Raw genomic sequence first — 23,795 nt, 5'->3', positions numbered from 1 at the left:
AGGGTGCATACAACACGAAATGAACTGTCATGTAGCCTCCTTTGCTGCAAAGAGAAAAATACTAATATTAACACATTTAATTTGTACTGCACTTCTCGTGTGTAGTCAATCTGAGAGTGCTACAGCATTGAAAACATATAATACATGACATAAAGAACATAATAACAGTTAAAAAAAAAAAAAGTATTTATTTTCTGAGTAGAAAGGTTTTTGGGCAACTGCCAGGCTTAATATTGGCACCCCTGTCACTATAATACAACATATATTAATATAAGCATACAAACAGTTTTAACTAGTTGAACCCTAAGTATTATTCAAATGTAAGCCAGCTAACACACTGTGGTGACTACACACAGTGTTGTTATTATTATCATCATTATTATCATCATTATTATTATTATTATATATGACATGGGTGTATTGCGCCATCGGGTGTCGTTGAATATTATTGCACAGCCGTCCTTAAATGTCCCTGAAGGACCCCTACTCCATTCAATTTGAAATATTTATATATCTGAGAAGCATATAAAGAAACAAACACTTAGCGGTGCAAATTGATTTGTTTTCGGAGCGGAAAATAAAGATAATAATATATTTGTCTACGTGCCCCTCATAGATATATATATATATATATACTATGCGTGCCCCTTTAGAGGAGCTGGCTGTCCCGCTGTTCGCCTGATCAGAAGTATTTAACGGCTGCCTCTGTCCCCACGGCTGTCAGAGGCTGTGACAGCTGAAAATATCCTTTCACTCTTTATCTGTGCGCTGAATACAGTCTCCACCATGTTTGAGGAGGCGAGTGAAGTGTTCGATAACATGTTTAAATCTTCGTTTCCTCTCACCTTCATCGTGTTTCTGCCCGCGGTGCTGATCCTGGTGTCTCCGCTGCCGGCCGAGGCGGCGCATGAGTTCACGGTGTACCGCATGCAGCAGTACGACCTGCAGGGGCAGCCTTACGGTAAGACCTTCACCCAGGACTAAATGTCAAGCTTTAGGACTTTATATTGACATGTAATTAGATGTGTGTCGAGCTAACGGGAAGTTTCCCTGTGAAGAATCGTCTAATGTAGCATTAGCCAGCTAACTAGCAGCTAATGTTAGCTTCTCTTTGCTAGTAGGGAGGATCAAAGTAGCCTGTTTCATTTAAGCAAATCAATACATTTAAGCATCATGCTAAAGCATACATATCTCCTTCATAACCTGCAACAGTTTCATTATTTCTGATATGCTATTGTCTAACTAGTGTCGTTAAAATCATCAACTTTGTACGGAGCAGCCAGAAAACTAGAGGCTGTCACAACGTGCCTTCCTCCTCTTCCTCGTAGTTTTTCGCCTCGATGAACTGATAAGATTATCTGCGAGTTGTTTAAATTGTGTACAAGTATGAGCATGAGTGGGTTGAAGGACTTTCTATCCCCAGTAGGAGAAAACATTTTGACAAAGGGAACATGAAGGATATTTATTATGATAATCCACTCAGTCTACAACACTGGGGAAAGTAGTAGCAGAATAAATACTCTTTCTCTGTTTTGTATGGAAATTACTGGAAGCTACCAGTCAAATACGTCACTGAAACCAGGGTATCAACAAGTCTTGACAAATCTTAGAAATTATTGATTTAAGTTTCTTCCTAAAATGTCTGGCAAAACCTTGTTGGAAAATCCTCAGTTCTGTTGTTGCAGACCTCTGACCTTAAATGAATTAGTTATTTTTTAAATGGTTAATCTAGCCATCCATTCATTTACTGTTGCTTACCCACATCTAGGTCATGATAATGAGTAACTATTTATATTATTGGGAATGATTATTTTAAACTACAAGGAAGTAATTCCCCTTGCACATGATAAATAATTGTAGCTCTGGTAGATTAAAATGTCCTTATTGATTTCTTCCAAACTTTACGTGTGACACAGGTATTAAATTGCGTTTGTGAAGTAAACATTTTTTTTTTTTAAAGTCTTAAATTTAACGTGGTGAAGGGTACAGAAATCCTGCAAACCCAAACCTGCTGTTAGTGTCTCTGTCAGGAACCTGAATGTGATTCATTTTATTATTGTGAAAGCATCAGTGTATAGATAAGAGTCCTAACATATATAAAAAATGGTGGGAGTTCTTCTAAAGGAGTTGATTGATGATTTTAATCATTGTGCCTTCAGGTACCAGGAATGCCATCCTGAACACTGAGGCTCGTACTGTGGAGGCAGAGGTACTAAGTCGTCGCTGTGTTATCATGCGGCTGGCAGACTTCTCTTACGCCAAGTATCAGAAAGCCCTGCGTCAGTCAGCGGGGGCTGTTGTCATCATCCTGCCCAAGAACATGTCGGCTATGCCCCAGGACATAGTACAGGTATGTATACACACAGACTGTTGTTATAAATTTTGTGCTGTGTCCCATTTTTTCCCCTGATGTGTTAAAGTGAAACATGGTTGTGTCACATTGCAAAGCTTTGTGAATTGATAAGGAGGTGGAGATCTTTCTCCTTACCTCCAGTAGTGAGTTATTAGTGATGTTCTACCTGTGACTGTGACTATGAACCCAACCAACACTGAACTGAGGCCAACACAGATGTTTATTTGAGTACTTCAGATATATCTTTTATCTTTTATTTATTGGATGACACATACACTGATATATCTGCAGTATACTAAGGTTGGTCATTACTTCGGCCTAGCTGACTTACTGTTTATCTCTACTCGTGACACATTTTAATAAGTGAAGCAAAAATGAACAGTAAATGGTGGTGATGCAGCATTAAAGTGGATATGATCTACAGATATACAGCACAAGAAGAAGAAATCTAGTAATTCACATTTTTGTTGTTAATCTTTATGCACAGTTTCTCTTCTGATCTCAGCATCATTTAAAAGTCACGAGTACTATCCCTGCTTTGGTTTTGAAATTACTAAGCAGATTACTCAGCCACTAGCTTATCGGTTTTGAGTTTAGTTTGTTTAGGTTAGGTTAGGCCTTGCTCAAGGGCACATCAACACTAGTAGAGACGAGTTTTGTTCCCATTCAGTATTTCTTTTGTTTTCTTTTTTTTAAACAGCTTTTCTACTCATCGTTTCAGGTTTAGTATGTCTCAAAAACAAAGAGAAATGTTTAGAGTGAGTGCGGTCCTGCCTGCCCCTGACAGAAATTCAGGATTATCTTGGTGAAACACCAGCTGTGATTAAGTAGACTTCCCACCTATGAGGGGGGTTATTAATCTTTCTGAAAAGCTAAAGGTGTAGGCATTTAATGAGTTACTGGTTTTGTTGTATACCTAAAATACATTTTTAGTTAATTTGAAAAGCTCTAGAAAGCTGTTGTAAAAGCAGTTAGTTTCCTATTGTCCTTTCCTGAACCTTTTTGGTTGAAAGAATTCGATTGGATTTCCTCTTTCAGTTTGAACACATCGGCACTAAATGGACCTCTGTCTCTTTTATTGTTAAACATGCTGTTCCTGCTTGTTTTGTGTAGCAGTTCATGGAGCTGGAGCCAGAGATGTTGGCTACTGAGACCATCGTCCCCGTCTACTTTGCCATGGAGGATGATGAGCTGCTGTCCATCTACACTCAAACACTGACCTCCTCCTCCTCCCAGGGCTCCTTATCAGCAGCTGAAGGTAAAGACTTGATCGGGCAGCCGAGCTCTGCTCACAGTTGAGAAAGTAGATAAACTGATCATTTTTCTTTTGTGCTTTCTTTACTGTGTGTGTCTTTTTCCTTTTTGTGTATTGTACACACTGATGAAACAGTAACATGTCTTGTCGTTGCAGCCCGGTCTTACGCTGAGGGGAGCCAGGACACTTGCTATGATATGATATGAGGATACACAATACTTAGTTTAATACAGTCTTTAATCTGTGATTGTGTTGTATTTGTGTTTTCTGTAGTCTTGCTACATACAGCCACAGCTAATGGCTTTCAGATGGTCACCAGCGGAGCTCAGAGCAAAGCCGTCAATGACTGGGCCATCACCAGTCTAGAGGTGAGAGACTGAACTATAATCTGAAGACAGATGTAGCTGAATCAGCTCGTTAAAAAAATGCATTGTGACATGATTTATTTATGCATTGCAGACACAAAAAAACAAAGTCCAAGGCATAACATGTTGAAGAGAAAACGACATGGTCCCAAGATGTCAAAAGACATATCATATGACATGAAACTAACAATAAAATCCTGACAGCCAAAAGTACATCACCATAATTTAGATAAAATAATAATAACACTGCAGTACAGGGAAAATTCAATAACTGAAGCAAAAATATCACTGAAGTTTTCATTACAAGCCTGTGACTGTACTCCATAAATTAGCCCTAGCCTGTCTTCTGTATGCCCGTTTGGCTGTTTCACAACACAGCACCAGTGTAAAAAAAAAAGGAACTTCTGGCTACATTATTGACGCGAGGAACTTTAATGCATGCTGGCCCTAGTATTATGGTTATGCTAAGCGGGTGATTATCTGTGAAATCATTTTATATTGCTGTATTTGACAGTGCATATTAATAACACTTCTTAGAATATGTCAGAGTTAGCCATAAAGTCAGATTGTCCTCTGTAGTCCCTGAGCAGCCAAATAGTTGGAAGCACAATTATTATGAATAAAAGCATTGAAAACACAATCGACAATAAAAGCAGTGAAAATATATAGATATAAACAGAGCCTGCACTACATACAGATACTACATACTGTGGACAGATTATGTCATCATGTGACAACATTCACTCAGTAGTAAGATGAAAAAATACTTTCCAAGTTGTTAAATTTAAATGCTGCATGTTGCATACTTTCGTTTTTTAAAATTTCTACATATATAAACTTTTAAAGCCAAAGCGAAGCTCCAAAAGTAGGTTGCAGAACAATGTTACACACAACAAGTAGCAAACAGTGGCTCTGTGGTTTGGACTGATGACTCACTTCAAGAAGCAGCCAGTATTTATCTGTGTGGTTTGTGTTACTTCTTAAAAATTATAAAGTCACTTCAGTTTTCAGTTAGTGTGTGTGTGTGTGTGTGTGTGTGTGTGTGTGTGTGTGTGTGTGTGTGTGTGTGTGTGTGTGTGTGTGTGTGTGTGTGTGTGTGTGTGTGTGTGTGTGTGTGTGTGTGTGTGTGTGTGTGTGTGTGGCAAGTCATGTCAATTAATTGTTTGATAACTAGACAGTCAGGCATGTTTTCTGGCTGTATGACTATAGACAAATTTGTATAATTGAAATAAAATATTTACACAGCATTTTAACTAAACTTTGCTTAACAAAAGGTTTCAGAAATTTACCCTGTTTCTAAACTACTGAGAAGAAACTAAAGCGATAGCATTGTGTGTTAGCGTAGTGTTGTGTGTGCTGCCTGCTACAGTATTTTAGAGCCCAATCTGTGCATTTTTTTTTTCTTCTTCTGAACATGTGGGTGGGCTTAAATCCCTGAACAAAAACGGTTGTGTGGATTTAAAGCCTGTAAGTCTAGATGGATTTGATCAGAAAGGCTTACTTTGATTTTATTTAGTGTTTGTGTTGCTATGCACATATTGACAAATTTAATCTGTAGCCGAATAAGTGTTTACAATTTAAATTGATATTATATATTGTGTCATTTATACAAACCCACTGTGTACCCAAACAAACCTTAAAACTGCTTTGTGCTTTATTTATTTCTATTTACCCTCAAGCTCAAATTTCAGTTCTAATTATGTTGATGCAAAAGCCGGAACAACTAGATTATTAATGCACAGTGGGAGATCTTTCTGTATGAATATCATTATCAAACTCAATTGTTCGCTGTTATTTCTGTCTGCTTTAGTTATTGTTTGAAAGAAGTTTTAAACCAAAGAATTGGAGTCAGAAAGGTTAAAAATAAAGCCAGAGACAAGTGTTAAAACAGGACTTTTTCTAATCTTAGTTTGTGTTAAAACCAGAAGTCGAAAGTGGTTTAGTGGTTTAGTCACACTGCAGAGGATTAGGAGACAGAGGGCTTGTGTGACTGTAACCCACTGCAACACTGCACAGTCACAGGCTGGCAGTTTAAACACACAGTCACACTGGATTAGCTGAATTCTCTGCCACTGATTTACTGTTTCTGCCTTTATTTCCATCTGTAACTATCTAACGGTTTCGTTGTTGTTTACCAGGGTCGCCTGGCAGGAGTTGGAGGAGAGGATTTGCCTACTATTGTGGTGGTGGCTCACTACGACTCCTTTGGTGTTGCTCCAGTACGTTTGCTGCTTCTTTTCTCTTTCAGATAATTGCTGACACCTTAGAAAACATCCACAGAGTTTAGCAGTTGAAGAAATATTTTGTCTGCAAACAGCTGAGAGATTATCTTACATTTGACGGTTTATTTAGTCTGTGAGTTGAGCAGTCAGATACAGTGTCTCTAAGAATAAGAGATGTAAAAACTGGAGATATGTAATTTGTGCTTACACAGTAATAGATAAGGAAATAACACTGTTCAAAGTATTATCAGGTAAGATCAGAAAGCTTATCTGACTTGTGTTTGTGTGCAGTGGTTGTCGTACGGAGCAGATTCAAACGGCAGTGGAGTGTCCATGTTACTAGAGCTGGCTCGTCTCTTCTCAAAACTCTACACGTACAAGAGGACGCACGCTGGGTGATTAACGACACAAATGCACTCTGATTTTAATCAGCACTTTCAACACGCCTCTTACACATTCACAGTAACGTTTTGACACCACGCTGAAGCTCCAAGCTGCTCATGTAATGTAAGCTTTGTGTGTCTAATAAAATAGTAAAAGTGTTATTGATTGCTGACTTCAGTGGTTCATCCAACGTCAGCTCAAGTCTATTCATCATGTTAATCACATTTGGAGCAGGTTAGCACCCTGCTCTGAATGCTTTTTGAACTATACTGAACATGATCAGTGCACTCTGTGTGCAGTAAGAATCACATCAGACACTCAGAGTGCTCAATAAACTGATGGAGGTTTGTTCTTATGTCCAAATGTACTCAACTGTAGCTGAGTGGAAGGAGCTGCTTCTTTCACATGCTGAATAATGGACTTCACTGTTTATGCAGTGCTAAAACAGACTGTTCTTTGTAGAACCAAAGCCGGCTCTATGCAGTTGATGTCCAACAACTTGTGATTTATTGTCCACATTGGAAATTACCAATATTCCTTAATTACCACTCTTATTTCCATGTCTGAATATCCTAGTATCATACATTCTGCTTCATCATGTTTTCACAAGTTATTACTTTGGGGTTTTTTTGCAAATTAAAATCTAACTCTGAATCAGGTTATTATTGAGTCAATCAAGAGTTTCACGACTTAAATGAGTCAAATCTACCAATGTTACAAACAGTCTATCACCTCAGAAATATTTATTGCTAGAGTTAGATCCTACCTTACACTGGAAGATGCCAAAAAGATGACTCATGCTTTTGTGTTTTCTCACCTGGATTATTGTAATGCACTTTGTTCAGGATTACTAAACAAAAACATTGACAGGCTGCAGCTCGTACAGAATTCAGCAGCCAGGGTTTTAACATAACCAGGAAAAAAGATCACTCCAGTTTCTCACAGTGGCTGCCTGTGTCGCTCAGGATTGATTTAAACCGTCCTCATAGGTCTACAAAACGTGAAGCAGCCTCTGTTTTTATGCACTGTTTTTCTTCTTCGTCTTCTTCTTCTCATTCTTCTTATTTATGAATCCTCTTGTATGTTCAGGTACAACCTGCTGTTCTTTGTATCTGGTGGGGGGAAGTTTAACTACCAGGGCACCAAACGTTGGCTAGAAGACAATCTGGACCACACAGGTACTGTAGAGTTCAATGTCTAACAGTGTTCTGGACATTTATAGAATAGGATGTAATGATTCATGCAGCTAGATTTGGTTTGATACAAAATACTGGTGCCAGAATACTTGAGCCAAAACCTGAATGGAGACAGTTTATGTGAATGTATGAATATAAAGAGCTCCCTGCATTACATACACCTCTGTGTTACATGCACTAACAGTTGAAGAAGAGAAGAGTGAAATGATCCATCATCATTCATTGTCTGCTCACCATATGAACAGGTTTTGTCATGTCGTCTTTCTGTATCTCTTATCATATTAATTGACGTCCTCCTTTTCTCAATAGACTCCAGTCTGCTGCAGGACAACGTAGCCTTCGTGTTGTGTTTAGACACTTTGGGAAATGGAGACTCATTGCACCTCCATGTTTCCAAACCTCCTAAAGAGGGAACTCCTCAGTATTCTCTGCTCAAGGAGCTCGAGATGGTAAGACTGCCTCACTATAGAGTATAATATGTATACCCTAATTTGGTGATACGTGAAGGAGATTTTAAAAAGTGCTACATTTGTGAAAGAATAATTCTGGAAAATGTCCAGACCTGATTCAAGAAAAAATGTATCTTGGGCTAACAACCTGTGCTGCAGCCATTGAAAAAACCAACAAACAAAACAAAAAAACTTCCATAAAGGCCTTAATACACATAAAGCAATACAAAAGATAGTACATAATAAATATAATGCAAAAAGATATTAAATACAGAATAAATACATACTCAATACCAGATAGCAGTTCTAATAGATAGACCTGATTCTCTGGATATTCTCCAAAGTTAATATGCGAAAGCAGTTTTATAGATGAATTAATTGGAAGAAGAGAGACGAGCAGTCCACTGGAAGAGTTTGAATTTAATAGATTACTAAAAACAAAAATGTCCTGCTTCATATTTATTTTCGTTGCCTGATACAATTAGTTTGAATTCTTCTAGCTGTACCTTAATTACTAAGCCTGGAGCAAAGGTTCAGATATTCTAATTATCACTCCTTTTAGGGAAAACTAAGCTTATAATTTCTGTTATTCTCTCCTCCACCCTCAGGTGTCATCGAGTCAGTACCCTGAGCTCAAGTTCTCCATGACCCACAAAAAGATCAACCTGGCCGACGACATGCTGGCCTGGGAGCATGAGCGCTTCGGGATCCGCCGGCTGCCAGCCTTCACTCTGTCCCATCTGCCATCCCATCGCCTGGCTCAGCGCTCCAGCATCATGGACGTGCGGTCAGTGTCCCCCTCCTCTCGCTATGGAGTGGGAGAGCCCCCTGCTGGGTGGGTTCATTACTGCAAGTCTCTGAATCACCAACAGAAAAGAGTTTCCGTGTCACTTTTCCGAGTCTTTTTCATTAGTGTCATTGATGTTGTTAGTGCCCCGTTCCTTTTCACCTCTCCTGACTTTCTTCATTGCATCACGTTAAATAAGCTTTCTGCATTTCAGCCCACCTGTGTGGAAATGGATGCTCTGTAAGCTGTTTCTCTTTTCTGTTGTTGCCCTGGGTGTTTTTTTCATCCTCTGATGTCTTTCACTTCTTGATTCTCTTACTGTCTTCAACCTTGTGTTTGTGTTTTACAGGCCTCACGTTGATGTGAAGAAGCTTAGCAGGAACACCAAGGTGGTGGCAGAGGCTCTCGCCAGAGTCATCTACAACCTCACAGAAAAGGTTAAATACACATATGAAGAAAAGTGGTATCAGTTAGATGCTTTTTCCTGTTTCCAGTCTGTGAAGTAACACTTTTCTTGTACTCTGCTGCACAGGGGGCTCCTGGAGACCTGCAGATCTTCAGCGAACAAATGGTCAGTCACTGTTCACCCTTGCTCTTTCACAAACATTAAGTGCAAAGGTTTTGTGTATTACTGCTGAGTCCAGCGTCATCTTTTGTCTAATCTGCAAACTTTTTCTGAATTGCATAGTCATATCAGAATCAATCAGAAACAGGCTCAGAAATTGCGACTGTGCAATGTAGAGCGGAATGGTCCGGCTCCTGAACGCCAAATTGATCCCAATTGCTGTGCTGTAGATCTCGAAAAGTAAAACAACTGCCAACAATCAGCTGTTTTTGCTGCTACTATGACAAAAATCGCAAAAGTGTGATTTGTGTGACAGCAGGTGCAGGAGGAGCAACTGTCAGCGGTGGTCGACTGGCTTACAGCACAGCCCCGAGCCGCCCAGCTGGTTGACAAAGACAGCAGCGTGGTGTCCACCCTGGAGTATCACCTGGGACGCTACCTTAAGGATGTCAAGAAACACTACGTCAAAGCAGACAAAAGGTAAAGGAAATGAACAGAAGACACTTTTAGGCGCTTTAATGCCCAAAATAATAACGATGACTCTTTCCTCTATATTTCCAGAAATCACAGATCTAACGTTAGTCGTATATTCTGAACAGTTTGATGGTGAGGGTTTGTGATTTTCTCTTCCTCAGGGATCCAGAGTTTGTATTTTACGACCAGCTCAAGCAGACGATGAATGCCTACAGGTACGGTTTAATGAGCTGCTCTTCTCACCTCTGAGATGCTTTTCTTCAGCACTGATGTAGCCCTGTATGCACTCTCAGCTCACAGTTGTCTGGAAAGTCTTGAGTGTTGTTTCAGTCAATCCTCAGTTAATGTTGTTTCAGACTTTGGTCCATTTCTCTCTATAATCCTGAATCCCTGATGATTCTCTCTTTCTCTCAGAGTGAAGCCAGCTATTTTTGACCTGCTGCTGGCTGTCTGCATTGCAGCCTACTTAGGGGTGATGTATCTGGCGATCCAGGTAAGGCGCAGCCCTCTCAGACATGCACCTCATTATGCAGTTTTGTTTTTTTGCATGTTGATCTTATGTGTGAATAAATTAGTCACTTTTCTGTAAAAGTCACGGCAGCAGTCTCTGTAGTTGTAACATTTCTAGCACAAGTCTGCATTAAATGTGGTCATGTTAACAAATGGAGAGAAATGTCAAATACACAACTTGCCTATGCTTTTTAAAGAGCAGTCGTAATTTGATCAGTATACAACATCATCTCTTGCACACAAATAACATGAAATCTGTACAATAACCAGCAAAATACTGAAGTGACAGAAGAAGTGAAAAATAAATAAATAATGTGCACATCTGGGAACAGCAGTGAACAATAACCAGCAGTCTCCCTCCCTACAGTTTCTGTAGTTGTCAAATATAAAAATAAATATCCTACAAAACATACTAAAGAAATTAAATGAGTCACATGTTGATGTCTTGTCATTCTACACACATCACGTTAAATTGATGAGAACACTTTGAAGCTGTTTCATTAGAGTCTTTGAGGTTTACACAACAATGACGTTTTAAAAATCCATAACTGACCCACACAGTTTCCTCTGGTGCAGCAGACACAAAGTATTACTTCAGCATCACGTTGATCCCATCATGAATAAAGCTAGGGCTGCAACTAATGATGATTTCCTTGTCAATTAATCTACTGATTGTTGTTGTAATGAATTGTTTGGTCTATTAAAATCAGACTCAGAGTAATGAAAAACTGTCCAAAAATTTCCCAGAGCCCAAGATCTTCAGATACCGTCTATTGTCTGAAAAAGGTCTAAAACTCAAAGATGTTTAATGTTTAATGATATAAAACAGAGAAAAGCAGAAATTCCTCACAATTTGAAAAGCTGGATGCAGAAGTTTACTGTTTTTCACTTGAAAAATCACTGAGGTGATTGATCAGATTCAAATTATTTTTCTTTCAGCTCCTTGTTTCAGCTTTAAAAAAATAAATGTTAATTGACACCAATTACAAATATTCCATGTTTGCAAAAGGCTCATGAGTTTGCAGATGTTTTGTGAGTCTTGCCTTAAAACATGAACTGATGTCTTTTCCCTTGTCGTCTCTTCACAGAACTTCGGACTCCTGTACAGCGTTGTCCGCAGAATCACCCAACCCAAGACGAAGGCCCACTAAGCCTCACAACAATTTTTTTTTTGTTCCCCCAGACCCTGCCCTTTTCCTCAAATCCAGAAACTCTAGCCAGTAAGAACACAAGACGCCAGGCCAAGCTGCCGTTCTCGTGATGGTTTTCAAAACCAGCAGAATCATTTCCATTTCCTTCATCCTGAACAACAAACTATGATGTCAGATCCTGTCTTGCTGCCAACTTAATCTATTCGGTCTCACAGACCAGAATATTCAGGAATCATTTTTTGCTCTCCCTGTCCTCATGAGTACACACGCCTCGTCATTCATTTAAAATAATCCCTCTACGTTGGAAATATTTATTTATTTGATTGACGTTAAACGTTAGTTCACACCTCGGATCCAGATGAGATGAAGTGAAAGGTTGTGATGTTGCTGTACCACTGATCACTCTTCATTCCTCTCCTCGTTATACTGTACGAGTGATCGTTCTGCCAAATTGACGTCATGTGTTGTTTCGGGCAGCTAGAGGGAGACAGAGACCGCACAGAGTTTCGCCCAGAGTTTCTTTTTGTGCTCATCACCAACCTTTTTGTCTTCTTTCAAGTCCGTCTTGATTCAATACTCCCTTATGTAGGCTGAAAGAGTTTTATTATTGGTCTCTGCAATCACTCTCCTTCTGCATACTGGTCGTGTAGAGACCTGCATCTAATGTGAAGCCAGTGTAAGAGAAGGAGCACATGTTTAAGCTAATAAGAGGCTTCAGAAGTTTGAGTTAACCAACCCGAGTGTGTATTTCTGTCAGTCTCCACTACGGCTGATTATTGTTCATTTTCTATTACTTCTTTTTTGTAGTCTGAGGTGACCTATTCAATTTACTATCATAGAAGTTTAACAAAAGCAGAAAATATTCACATTCACGAGGCTGGAACAATTTGTCTTTTTTTCCCCTTAAAAAATTACTCAAAGCCATTAATCAATCATCAGAATAGTTGGTGATTAATTAACTGTTGCAACTTCAATTTCCACAACTATTGGATGGATTGCCATGAAATTTGGGACACACTCATGTCCCAGTCAGGATGAATTTTGACTTTCTCTCTTGCACCGACATGAGATCAAAGTTTCAGTTTGTCCAGTGCTTTGATTGAATATGAAAAACAAGTTTTGTTAATGATAAATTATCACTTGTTAGCATTTAGTTCAAAGCTCAGCTGTGCCCACGTAGACTGTTCAGTTTGTTTTTTCTAAGAGACTTTTATACCAACAAGAGTAGAAGTTTGGCCTCTTACCTCCCTCTTTATTTAACTCAGACTGCTGAAGCTTCATATTAGCTTCAGTTCAACTCAAGAATGCTTCTTTTGCACCGAAAGACACTAATAACTCTTTCAATGTACATATGGGCATGTGCGTATTTTATGATACCGTACTTGGAAAAATCTGTGAAAATGACTCAACACAAATATCGTTTACGGAAAAGGCGACCTGTCCAGATGAAATGTGAAGTAGTGTTTTAGATGATCCTGATAACATTGCCTTGGTAGGACAAAAATATTCTTGCCAACAATAAATGTGTGCATGAATCTCCTCTTTTCTCCCCACTGAATATAGATGTTTGTAGAAATCTAACCCTGAAATTTTTTCTAGACTCTGTTTGTTTCCTGTTGCTGTGTGACTTCATGTGTCTTATTTTTTACCACTCAGTCTTTCTTTTTCTTTTTTTTTTAACCCCTGTACTGCTAAGAAAGTCTTGATGTTGAATTACTGGCGGCAAAAGGTCACATGCCACAAACGTGTTCTCTTGTCTAATCAGAGCCCCTGTGTGTTTTTAGTGTGTAAGATTACAACGCCAACACATCACAATGAGATAAAACTCCCCCTTTACTCCTTTTTTATCAGTCAAACCGTGCTGACTGTGGCAGAAATGTGATTTTCACTTAATCTGATTTTTTTTTTTTTTAAAGCCGTGACAAGATTTTTGGTCAAGTCAGCACTGCAGGTTTTATACAATTAATGTCTTAAAATGAGCACGAACACAAAGGGGGAGGTGGTTAAATCTGAAAAAGTATCTTAAAACACACAAATTCTTCATTAGTTTGTGTAAATTCAACGATTCTGCAGTGAAGTCTTGACCTTTTCTCTGCCCTGGTCTTGCCTTGTTGTGGGTGAATGGTGTTTATTTGCTGTTTTTGTGTTTTCAGTGTTACTGCATGACCTCTTCCCTCCCTTTTTTCTCATGTCGCCATGGTAACAATGACATTTTATTTACCAACACAAGGGAACGATCGTGTGGTACATATGATTTTTTTTTTTTTTTAATTTATTGAAACCGTTTTGATTTGTGCACTGAAAGTGAACTCTCCTCTCGTCTGAACTGTTTCACCTCATCCACAACACTTGATCTTTGCAATGAAAATGATATCAGTTGTGATTAAAAATAAATAAATAAATGACAAAAATAAAATCGCACATCTGGTCTGTTTTGTTTACTGACATGTTTTATTTTATGGGAAAAAATAATAACATTGGCTGAATGGTATTAAAATTGTATTACAAAAAGAGCAAGTAGTGTCTTTTATCAAGTGGTCAGATTTTAAAAAGTGGTAAAATTTAAACAGTTTGGAGAGAAAAAAAAGAAAAACGGGGCAATTTGTTTAACTTACAGTGTTTATGAATGGTCCAAAAAAAAACATTTCATTAAAATAGACTTTCAGTTAATTAACAGGTTTTAATTAATGATTCTTCCAATAAAGTCATAAAAATTCCCAGATTCTCCCTTCCCTTTTCTAATTTTGATCTACGAATGAACAATAAAAATAATACTAATAAATTACAGTGCAACTTTTAAGAAATACCTGCAGTGCTTTCAGCCTGTTGTTCTCTACCAGCTTCTACTAAGCTCTCATCTTCACTCGTCAGCAGCTCCCACAAACACTTGCCTCATAATTTTGGGGTGGACATTTTGGCACAATCAAAGCATTTGTGTAAATAACTGGTGTCATGATGGAGTGAGGCCTGCGAGGCGGTTTAGACAGACAGCTCACATGTCAAAACTTGGAGCAAAGCAATTCATCCTCTGCAACAATGTGGTCCAGTCAATAAAGCTGATTGATTAACGAGTTTGCAAACATTGCTTCATATTTTATCATCACTCCCTACATTTCTCTGCTGAGCTTTTGTGTATGCAAGCAGGGAGTGATAAGATTGGAAACTAGACCTCAAATATATCAAACTCTACTCACTGCAACCTCTGCAATATGGTGGTCCTGTCAGCAGTGCATGTTTTACTGATCAATTTGCAAACATTGCTTCTTTTTTTTTTGAAATCCTCAATCCCCAATCTTTTCTTTCCTGATCTTGGTGTATGCAGAGATCAAACTGAAAACTGCCAATAGGTTAAAAATCAGCTCTGCATTCACATAACATGTTCCAAGTAAGTTGTCTGACTGAACCGAACTTCACATAAAAACTTTAAACCAAGATGAAGTGTGTGAGCCAAATGTTCAAATGCTTAAATGAAATAAGAAACAGCCAAATTGCCACAGAAAGACAAAAAAATAAATAAATTACAATTTCACATAGTTTTGTCAATTCTGGGTAGTATTAGAGGTGGGCGATATGTATGAGAATATTACAACATTAATATACTTGAAAATCAACTGAATTAAGTGTTATCTAGTGGACACCACACAGACATGTGTAGTAAAATGAAATCATGTGAAGGTAAAAGTTTGAATTCCCTTAAACTGTTCACTGAGTTTAGATACATATCAGGCTAATAAATTCAGTGTTGACAGTGTGTGAGAATCCAACCTTTACTTTCACATAGAAATTCAATTGTTATTGGAATATATATCACGTCTGGAAAAATCAGAGTACCATAGATGCAAAAAATCCAGCTCATTGGTTTCCAGCATACAGCACGGCGTCTAAACACACTCAGAGATGTTTAATGATATTCATATGACAATATAAATAAATATGGCTAAATAAGTATATCATCTGACAGTATACATATTGTCATATCGCCCACCCCTAGCAGTAGTTACTTGTTCACACGTCACAGCGCTGTTTGTAGTCTGACACAGTGGGATATCCGTACCAGACTTGAAGGGTGAGTCGCACCTGATTCAGATCACAGGTCTTTGTGGGTTTACTGCAATCTGGATTTTACTTGTGTCACCATATAACCACTGCCGTACAGTTGATGCATACAACAAAAAAGAAAAAAAACATCAGGAAATTATGGATAATGTAGTCTCACAGTTGAGCAGGCAGGATATTGAGAGATCACTTCCTGCCAGAAAACCATGCTATTAAAACCGGGGGACTCTGAATGTTTGATAAATTACACACAGTAACATGTCTGATAATCCTTGTTACTTACAGTACAGATGGTTGATGACTACAATAAAAAATAAATTTAAAAAAAGAGCGTGAGCCAGCATTCAGATTAAAAGGAAGAGATCTAAGACTGAATCCAGATGTTTGTAATGTACGACTCTCCCTGGTCCCTGGATATCTGTTCCAAGCAGACTATCACCGACTCATACATAGCAGAAAAAACCCCCAAAACAACGGGTATATAAACAGTGTTCTCAGAGAAAAGAAAACAGCAGCAATTAAAAAAACAAAAACAAACCTAAAACTAAAATTAAAAGTTAGTTTTAACTCCCCAAGTGCTGACGCAGTGGTGTTGGGGATTGTGGAAGACGCACAGATAAACTAAAACGGACAGACGACATCTGCGGCCTGCTCCGGCAACACAAGCAGCTGTTCATCCAAACAAAAGCTCGAAGTTGATCGAGAAGGTGAGAAGAGTGAAAGTATCCCTTATATTTCTTTTTTTTTTTTAAACAAAAATGGTGCCACAGCTGTTTCCACGAACACACCAATGAAGCAGGTAAACATTCAAATTTAAATCCTTCCTGAACTTGTTCCTTCTCATCTCTAAAACAATGTGTGTGAGACATTTGAATCGCACACTGGTTTGTGTGTGTTCATTATGTGTGTTCAGTGGTCACCGCTGTTTTAAAAAAAATTTGTAGACATTAATAAAGACGATGATTACATATCTAGAGGATTTTTTTTCTTCATCGTTTTGTTTGTAAGACAATTTCATAGCATATTTCCAGAATCATTCCGATGTCATGCATTCCTGGATACCGTAATGTGAGCATACATAATGTTTTTTTATCATACTGATTTTTAATCTTTACACAAGTTCTGGGCTATTGTTTCTAATTTTCTAGCCGTCACCACCTGTGAACCGGTTATAAATGTTATTCAAACGTCATATTGTTTAAACAAATGAAATCATGAGGATGATACTGAAACCCAGTCAATCAATTCCAGCTATTTGCTGTCATTAAACCAGCAATCAGCTTGTATGCCTTCATGTCAGTGCAGCAACAGATGCTTTGCAACAAACGCACACACACACACACACACACACACACACACACACACATAGAGGAAAAGAAGAAAAAAAAAAGACGAAAAAAAAAGCTTTTTTCCATTCAGGAATGCAAAGTGAATATCTGTTGATCATCAGCGACAATATGGTAAATCAAACCGAGAGGTGAAATGTTGTGATTTTTGAGTTTAAAAGACTCGGCTACATGCGTACTCTCACACATACCTACACATACACACACCGATGTGGCTTTTTAAAATCAAACTAATGGACGCAGGGGGGGCCGGAGCTGTGCGGTCGCCACCACTGGAGTTGTGCAATGATATGAAAATCAATACATGTGGTGAAAACAGCACCGGACGAACCGGGCTCTCCTGCATCGCTGCAGCTATGAGAGCGACACTCGGTACGACGCAGTGTTTTTTTCCCCCGGTCTGAATTGTGTTTTCAGCCTTTTCTCCTCACGCCTGGAAACGAAGATGAGGGACGGATTTCGAGGAGGAGGCGGAGAGAAGGAAAGCAAAGAAAAAAGATTCCAGACAGGGACTTTAGGAAACACTTGGACATAGTTCACTGATGGCGTATTGCCTGATTATCAAGTCACTGCAGGTCTAGATGTCTACAGAGTCACTACAGGCCTAATCCTCGTCTTGTCTGGGCGCTGTTAAGGGTGACGATGGTGATAATTATGACACCCTATACTACTGTACATGACAACTACAGCCCACCTCTCACTGAAACTGGTTTGTCTCTACTGAATGTATCAAATGCAAAGTTAGCAACAATAAGACAAAAAGTCACCTGAAATAACATTCACAGTGCTCTAATAAAAACAAAATGACAGTGATGAAATGACATGGCCTAAAACAAATGAAAAGAACAAAAACTTGTTGCAACCTAACTAGGTTTTTTCCTTCCTTTTTCTTTTTTGTGACGCTCTTCCTTTGAGCCACGCTTTTTCTTTCTTTCTTTTTTTTTCTTTTTTTTTAGCGTGACCTATCCAAGGAGGGCGTCTCGTCTTGCTTGTACTCGTAGCCTTGTGCCAGGTGGTGGCGACAGAGAGCCTGTTATAGATGCTTCTCCTTGGAGATTCCATTCTGCACGTGCTTCCTGCAAGGAGAGAGAGAGAGAGAGACAGAGAGAGAGAGAGAGAGGGGGAAAGACAGAGAGAGAGACAACAGAGCGTCAGACAACTGAGAGTAAAGCGTCCCGGATGAGAAGTAAGCTTGTCAGGTGATCAGCAGATGTGAGGTATTAGCAGGCCGAGAGGATATCAGCAGTGTTCAAGGCCAGGCAGATAAGGGGTGCCACATAATCACATTTCCAAATGGTCTCAGGCTCTTTGATCCAATCTACCTACGAGGGTCGCTGGTTACACCATGGGAGATCTTCTCTATCTGTCTGTTCCTGCCCTCAAGAGAGGAGGAAGTACCAGCAGACTCTTCACGTGCTTGACTTATTAAGGCTCAGGAAGTGTCAGTTTATTGTCTCTGACTAAACTAGTCGTGGAGAGTGTGTGATCTACACATCTGCAGTTTCAGGTTCTGCGGCTTAGTGGTGGCCAAAGGCTACTATGATAACCATCAGAAGATGACAGGGGTACACATGACAGTCAGACACGAGGCTGAAAGCAGCTCCTCAGATAAAGTCTGATGAATCCATATCTTCAGATAAAGGAACAGATATACTGTGATTTTAGTCACTTTTTCTAGTTTAAAGCTCACTATTGAGTGTTGAGTAATCACTTACACATTAGAGGAGACAACTGTATTACGTAATACACTGTCTTCTTTGGAGGAATAAAGTTTAAATTTGTAAAAGTTTACTTACTAGCAAATGAGACCATGATTAAGAGGTATCAAACTCAGCTTTAAATATAGCTGCAATGATTAGTAAATTAATCAAACAATTAATCAGCAGCTATTTTCATGATCGATTTCAGTCGTTCTTCAAGTAAAAATGCCAAACAGTACCAACAGTTAACATTTCAGACTGTTAGACAAAACAAACATATTGAAGACGTCACTAAATGATGAATTGACTAATCAAGAAATTCATCCGCAGACTAATCTATAATGGAAATAATTGTCAGTTGCAGCTCTAAACTCAACCCAGCGGCACTGAGAGTCTGACTTTAATTAATGCCATAATTCACCATAAAAGCTGCAGTTTCCTGTGACATCAAGGAGGACGTAAACCCCATCTGACTGAAGAAGTGCGTTGTGTCTCAGATTAGACAAAACAGAGTTAGATGGAGAGAAGCGTTGAATCTGTGTCAGTGCAGTTTTACTTTGAGCTCAGGGTTTGAGCACCTGCTATCAGTAGGAAAGTGTTTAAAATATCTAGTGACTTTAATTTTTCTGAGGCCTGTTTTTATACTTTTCAGATCTACTGTACTAGTACGCATGGGTCTACACTGATAGGTTTAATTCATACTTGCATTTTTCGGATGATTGACAATATACAATACGTCTAGCTTTGGTTTTTGATATATTGTGCATAGAAAACTTGAAAATGTGTTCTTTATAAACTCAATCACTGTATCGTATCATTTAGTCAACGTAGCACAGTCACTGATCTGGAAGCATTTAAACTGGTGTGAAAGCTGCAACAGATTTCTTTTTTTTAACAGTAGTTCATGTTTCCGTTTATTAACGACCTCTCTTAAAACTAATGATTTATTGATGTGGAAATTCTACAAATAGCACCTTAAACGGTTGGTTTGGTTTCCTGACACACTGCCTGCGAGACAAAAACAAACTTTGTGTTTTTCCACACTAAGCAGCAGCCTCTCCGTCATATTAAACACATGACAGCGTCTGATGGTGCTGCTCACCCCTGGGCAGAGATGTGATGTCCAGCATCATCATCGCTGTTGTTCTCCACCTTAAGCTTTCTGAGCAGGCCCGCTGCTGCCTTGTTGCCCGCTAGTGCCTTTTTGCTGTCCTCGTCCTCATACTCCCTGACGTCGTTCACCTCCTTCAACTTGAGCACCTTCACTACGAACACCACGATGAACTACACAGAGCGGGACACACAAACAGATCAGACTGTGTTAATGTCATTTCAGTTTTCTCAACAAAAACAGACATGCTTTCCACTTTTTTGTGTGTATTATGTTTTTGGGCATTTTTGCCTTTATTTGAAAGTAGATGGCATAGAGATCAACAGGAAACAGGGAGAGAGAGAGAGAGAGAGAGAGAGAGAGGGCAATGACATGTAGCAAAGGTCCCGTGCTGGAATCATAGCAGGGACACAGCAAATATGCGGCACATACGGTAATAGCCCAGCTACCAAAGTGCTTCATGCTTTCCTTTGATTAAAAAAAGCTCTGCATCCTGTCATTTATGCCCCCCCAAAAAATCTGCATTTCTGTGTTCTCACCAAGAACCAGTAGATGTTCATGAGCAGCAGGGCGAGGAGAAGAGCGTTGAAGAAGAAGTAGAAAGGGATGTTGGGAACAGATTGAAGGCTGGACACACATGTGGCATACAGCACTTTTAGAGGAAACCAGTAGAGACGGAACCAGAACCTGAGAGAGACACAACAAACATTAGGAATAAAAATATTGTACATATCTAAGTATTTTCACGAGTGAATAAGAGAGAGACTGTGTGTGTGTGTGTTTGTGTGTTTGTGTGTGGTGCCACACCAAGTGATGCTGAAGCTGACAGAGCCCATGTTGGACAGTAAATCGTTGAGCAGGTAGTAGCCTCCTCCTCTGGACTTCAGGTAGACGTTGAGCTTGGTGAACTCCAGCTGGATATCATTGATGTCGTGGAGGAACAGCACCAGAATGCCTACGTTGTGGTATCTTAAGCGCAGAAGCGTACAACATGTGTGTTATTTTCTACTGTACGCAAGGCAACAGATAAACAAGTGCTTGATGTGTCATGTTACAGCTCACACAGTTAGTGACTTATTTTTAATAGTGATCCTATAAAAGCAGACAGCTGTAAAGATCAACCCAGCAACCGAACAAGTAAACTTTTGCTTTGGTCTTTTTTGTTTATGTGATGAACAATTTTATGCCGATTCATGACCACAATTGGCCATAGCAGTTGCACTGTTGTCTTAAGGTGAACAAATAAAATTTTAAAATACCTGAAAGCATAAGAGAAGCAGATGAGTGCCAGTGTGATGATGTGGTGCACCACCATGACAGAAGAGTCCTTCCTCCATGCGTCCATGTAGACTGTAGCATAGATGGCGTGGCCGTAGAAGCTGCCCTGAATCAGGTAGGCTATGGCGATGTCTAGAGGCACTGACATACCGCTTTTCCAGTCTGGACAAACAGGAGAGACACAAGGAGCGACGTTAGGGTCTGATACACACTGCAGGTACACATCAGATATCTCAACTGATGAGGAGAAAGAATGTGATCCCTAACAAGATCAAGTCATATTATTCTGTTTGCATAGGAAGGGTTAAAGACTACAGTTATAATAAATGCCACCACCAGGCTGATTTATCAGCCGATATTAACTTATCACAGAAAATAGTGATGTCTGCAACTATAAGTAACATTAAATTATAGGATAGAAAGGCCGGAACTAGGTTTGAGGTAATCTATACACAGTGTCTCTGATATACTTATTTGTCCACTGATGAGTTTATTTTGAAACTGCGCTCACTTTCCTTCAACCTCAATTTTTTTTAAAAGAAGAAGAAAAAGAATTTAAGCAATCTGTATAAAGCTATGTGTTTATGGTAAAATAAAAAAAATACTATTGGCTGATATATCATCATCAGATTTTTTTAAACAAAAAAAAAGGTCAGACTATACTAAAGACAAATATATCAGTGCAGGTAATGATGTGCCATAATTTGTTTCAAATTAGTTTTTTAATCAACTCTTCAACTTTTGATTAAGTCATCAAAGTTGGTTTGAAATATGTAGATGATCCTGACATACTGTTATATTATACAGTATGTTGTAGCCATGGTCTATTTCACATAAATGACCATAAATAAAAAGAGGCATATTGTCTGTAGGTGGCACTGCAGCAACATGATCAATTTAAACAGCCATAACTTAGTGGTCTCTCAGTAAGTGTCACTCTCTTAAAACTGTGCAGCAGTCATCCATGTATGCTGCTCTAGGACTCCCAGGGTCCCAGTCCCCATTAGATCACCATAATTCACTGTCAATATGAGCATTTTGATGCAGATCTGGGTCCAGATGTAGATTCAAAATTCCTAAAAATGTTGTATTATCAAAATAAAGATGCACTCTCTCTCTCTAGTGGTAAATATTTTATTCTATCTCTCTGCTTGTTATCTGTTTTCTTGTTGTTTCTACTTGGGGATCTCACGCTGTTAATAACACCATAAAACAGAACATCAGAACATAAAACAGCATTCATATCATAACTTCAGAGTTGGGAACAGGCCTGTTTACTTGAAGCTCACTGCATGAGCACGCTCTAGTGGTGGATGCAGCTGTGGTTTAAAGTGTATTCACCTCTTCACCAGTAACATCAGTCTATAGCTCCAACATCAGTTTCTGCAGTGAGACTGAAGACTGAAAAACATCTTTGAATTGAGTCTGAACAGATGCGCACTAAACCAAACAGCGACTCTCAATGTTTGTTTCATCTTAAACAAACATTGGTAACCTTAATAATATTTTATAATGACGATTGGACAACTGGAGTAAGAAATAATTGTTAGGTATACTGTATATATCGTTTTTTTCTCCCCTTCTTTTTACCCTCTTCTCTCTTGATCTTGCAGTTACCTTTTAATCCCTCATTATTTTATTTATTTATTCAAAGTATAGCTTCCACCTCTCTTGAACAAGAGTTTGTTTACTTTAAACTCAAGTATAGTTTTGTTCTGTTGGTAAAAGTGTGTTTTATACATGTGAATGTACGTCTCATCGTATAAACCTTTTTAAAAAATGGTAATTTAATAAACAGCCAAACATTGTAAACCTGGAGCTTGGATACAAAGTTAAGCATGATTCAGCAGATAGATGACCCTTTTCTAATAAAGGCTACAGTCTGCCGTCAGAGAAATGCTAATTTTTAGTGGTTAATTATAGTGTATAATGTGAATGAAATTGCAATAAATTGATGCAATTCAAACTTCTATTTAAGCAATAAAATGTTAAATGTGCCAAGTATTTTACTTCATTATTCAGTGTTTTCATCATGACTCAATGAATATACATAAGTGGATTTTCAAAATGTTTTTAATCTGCACTTTTTGTTAATTGATTTATTATATTGCCTTCTTATCATATAATTCATTATAATTAGTCTCTGGTTGTCCATTTACATTTTTAGTTTCATACACATTTAAATTTAAATGTTTCTATCTTTAATTTCTAATATCTCCACATACTGAGCTATATACAGTGACTTCCTGTGGGGACGTGAAGGGTCATTTGGGGTAGTTAGTATGAGAGGAGGCTGGAGGGATCAGGTTTAACCTCCAGAGAATTAAAGAGGGTTTCTTAAGTACCACAGGCAAAATAGGCCACATGTATGTTAAGGCTCCTGAGCGACCTCGTGTCTTTGAAGCCTATCAGATGGTGGACGGAAACTTTCTCCTCCACTGTTTGAGTAAGGGTTGTCTCTGGTGGGATGAGGTTACTCTTGGGGCTTGTGTAATGTTTATTGATCGGACCTTCCGTCATTAAACATTGAGAAGAAGGCTGCTAGATGGATCACAAATGAAGGGCTGCCAAGTGGGTAGCATGGGAACTGGAG

General features: G+C 38.8%; 2 protein-coding genes across 3 annotated transcripts in view; one reads left to right on the top strand and one right to left on the bottom strand.

Moving 5' to 3' along the window:
- The first annotated feature begins 697 nt into the window (after positions 1-697).
- On the top strand, positions 698-14,304 carry ncln (nicalin). 2 transcript variants are annotated; one of them, XM_062423512.1, is made up of 15 exons: positions 698-961; positions 2,160-2,350; positions 3,467-3,611; positions 3,882-3,976; positions 6,112-6,192; positions 6,487-6,590; positions 7,669-7,757; positions 8,085-8,224; positions 8,833-9,059; positions 9,361-9,448; positions 9,544-9,582; positions 9,896-10,056; positions 10,212-10,265; positions 10,465-10,543; positions 11,649-14,304. In XM_062423512.1, the coding sequence occupies exons 1-15, from the start codon at positions 787-789 to the stop codon at positions 11,709-11,711; spliced, it is 1,731 nt and encodes a 576-aa protein (XP_062279496.1). In that variant the 5' UTR covers positions 698-786; the 3' UTR covers positions 11,712-14,304. The 2 variants fall into 2 exon arrangements, with proteins under 2 accessions (XP_062279496.1, XP_062279495.1); XM_062423511.1 differs by having other exon boundaries at positions 9,893-10,056.
- A 132-nt stretch (positions 14,305-14,436) lies between these two features.
- cers1 (ceramide synthase 1) overlaps positions 14,437-23,795 on the bottom strand; it is a 38,705-nt gene continuing 29,346 nt past the window's right edge. Inside the window, exons 3-7 of the mRNA XM_062423513.1 lie at positions 21,184-21,364; positions 20,732-20,893; positions 20,464-20,611; positions 19,916-20,097; positions 14,437-18,189 (exon numbers count right to left, since the gene is read on the bottom strand). Of these exons, the coding sequence (XP_062279497.1) occupies positions 18,147-18,189; positions 19,916-20,097; positions 20,464-20,611; positions 20,732-20,893; positions 21,184-21,364 (716 nt within the window). The 3' untranslated portion in view covers positions 14,437-18,146. The remainder of the gene's footprint in view (positions 18,190-19,915; positions 20,098-20,463; positions 20,612-20,731; positions 20,894-21,183; positions 21,365-23,795) is intronic.

The sequence above is a fragment of the Scomber scombrus genome, chromosome 8, assembly GCF_963691925.1.
Source record: "Scomber scombrus chromosome 8, fScoSco1.1, whole genome shotgun sequence".
NCBI classification, from domain to species: domain Eukaryota; kingdom Metazoa; phylum Chordata; class Actinopteri; order Scombriformes; family Scombridae; genus Scomber; species Scomber scombrus.
Note: the sequence above shows the minus strand (reverse complement) of the source record. Positions and strands in the feature narration are given on the sequence as shown.

What these genes read in the sequence shown, in the direction of transcription:
- ncln (XM_062423511.1), top strand. Translation starts at nt 787, where the DNA reads ATGTTTGAGGAGGCGAGTGAAGTGTTCGATAACATGTTTAAATCTTCG. An exon ending in CTCCTTATCAGCAGCTGAAG is followed by an intron (nt 3,612 to 3,881) that starts GTAAAGACTTGA and finishes TGTTTTCTGTAG; the next exon opens with TCTTGCTACATACAGCCACA. An exon ending in TCTACAACCTCACAGAAAAG is followed by an intron (nt 9,449 to 9,543) that starts GTTAAATACACA and finishes TCTGCTGCACAG; the next exon opens with GGGGCTCCTGGAGACCTGCA.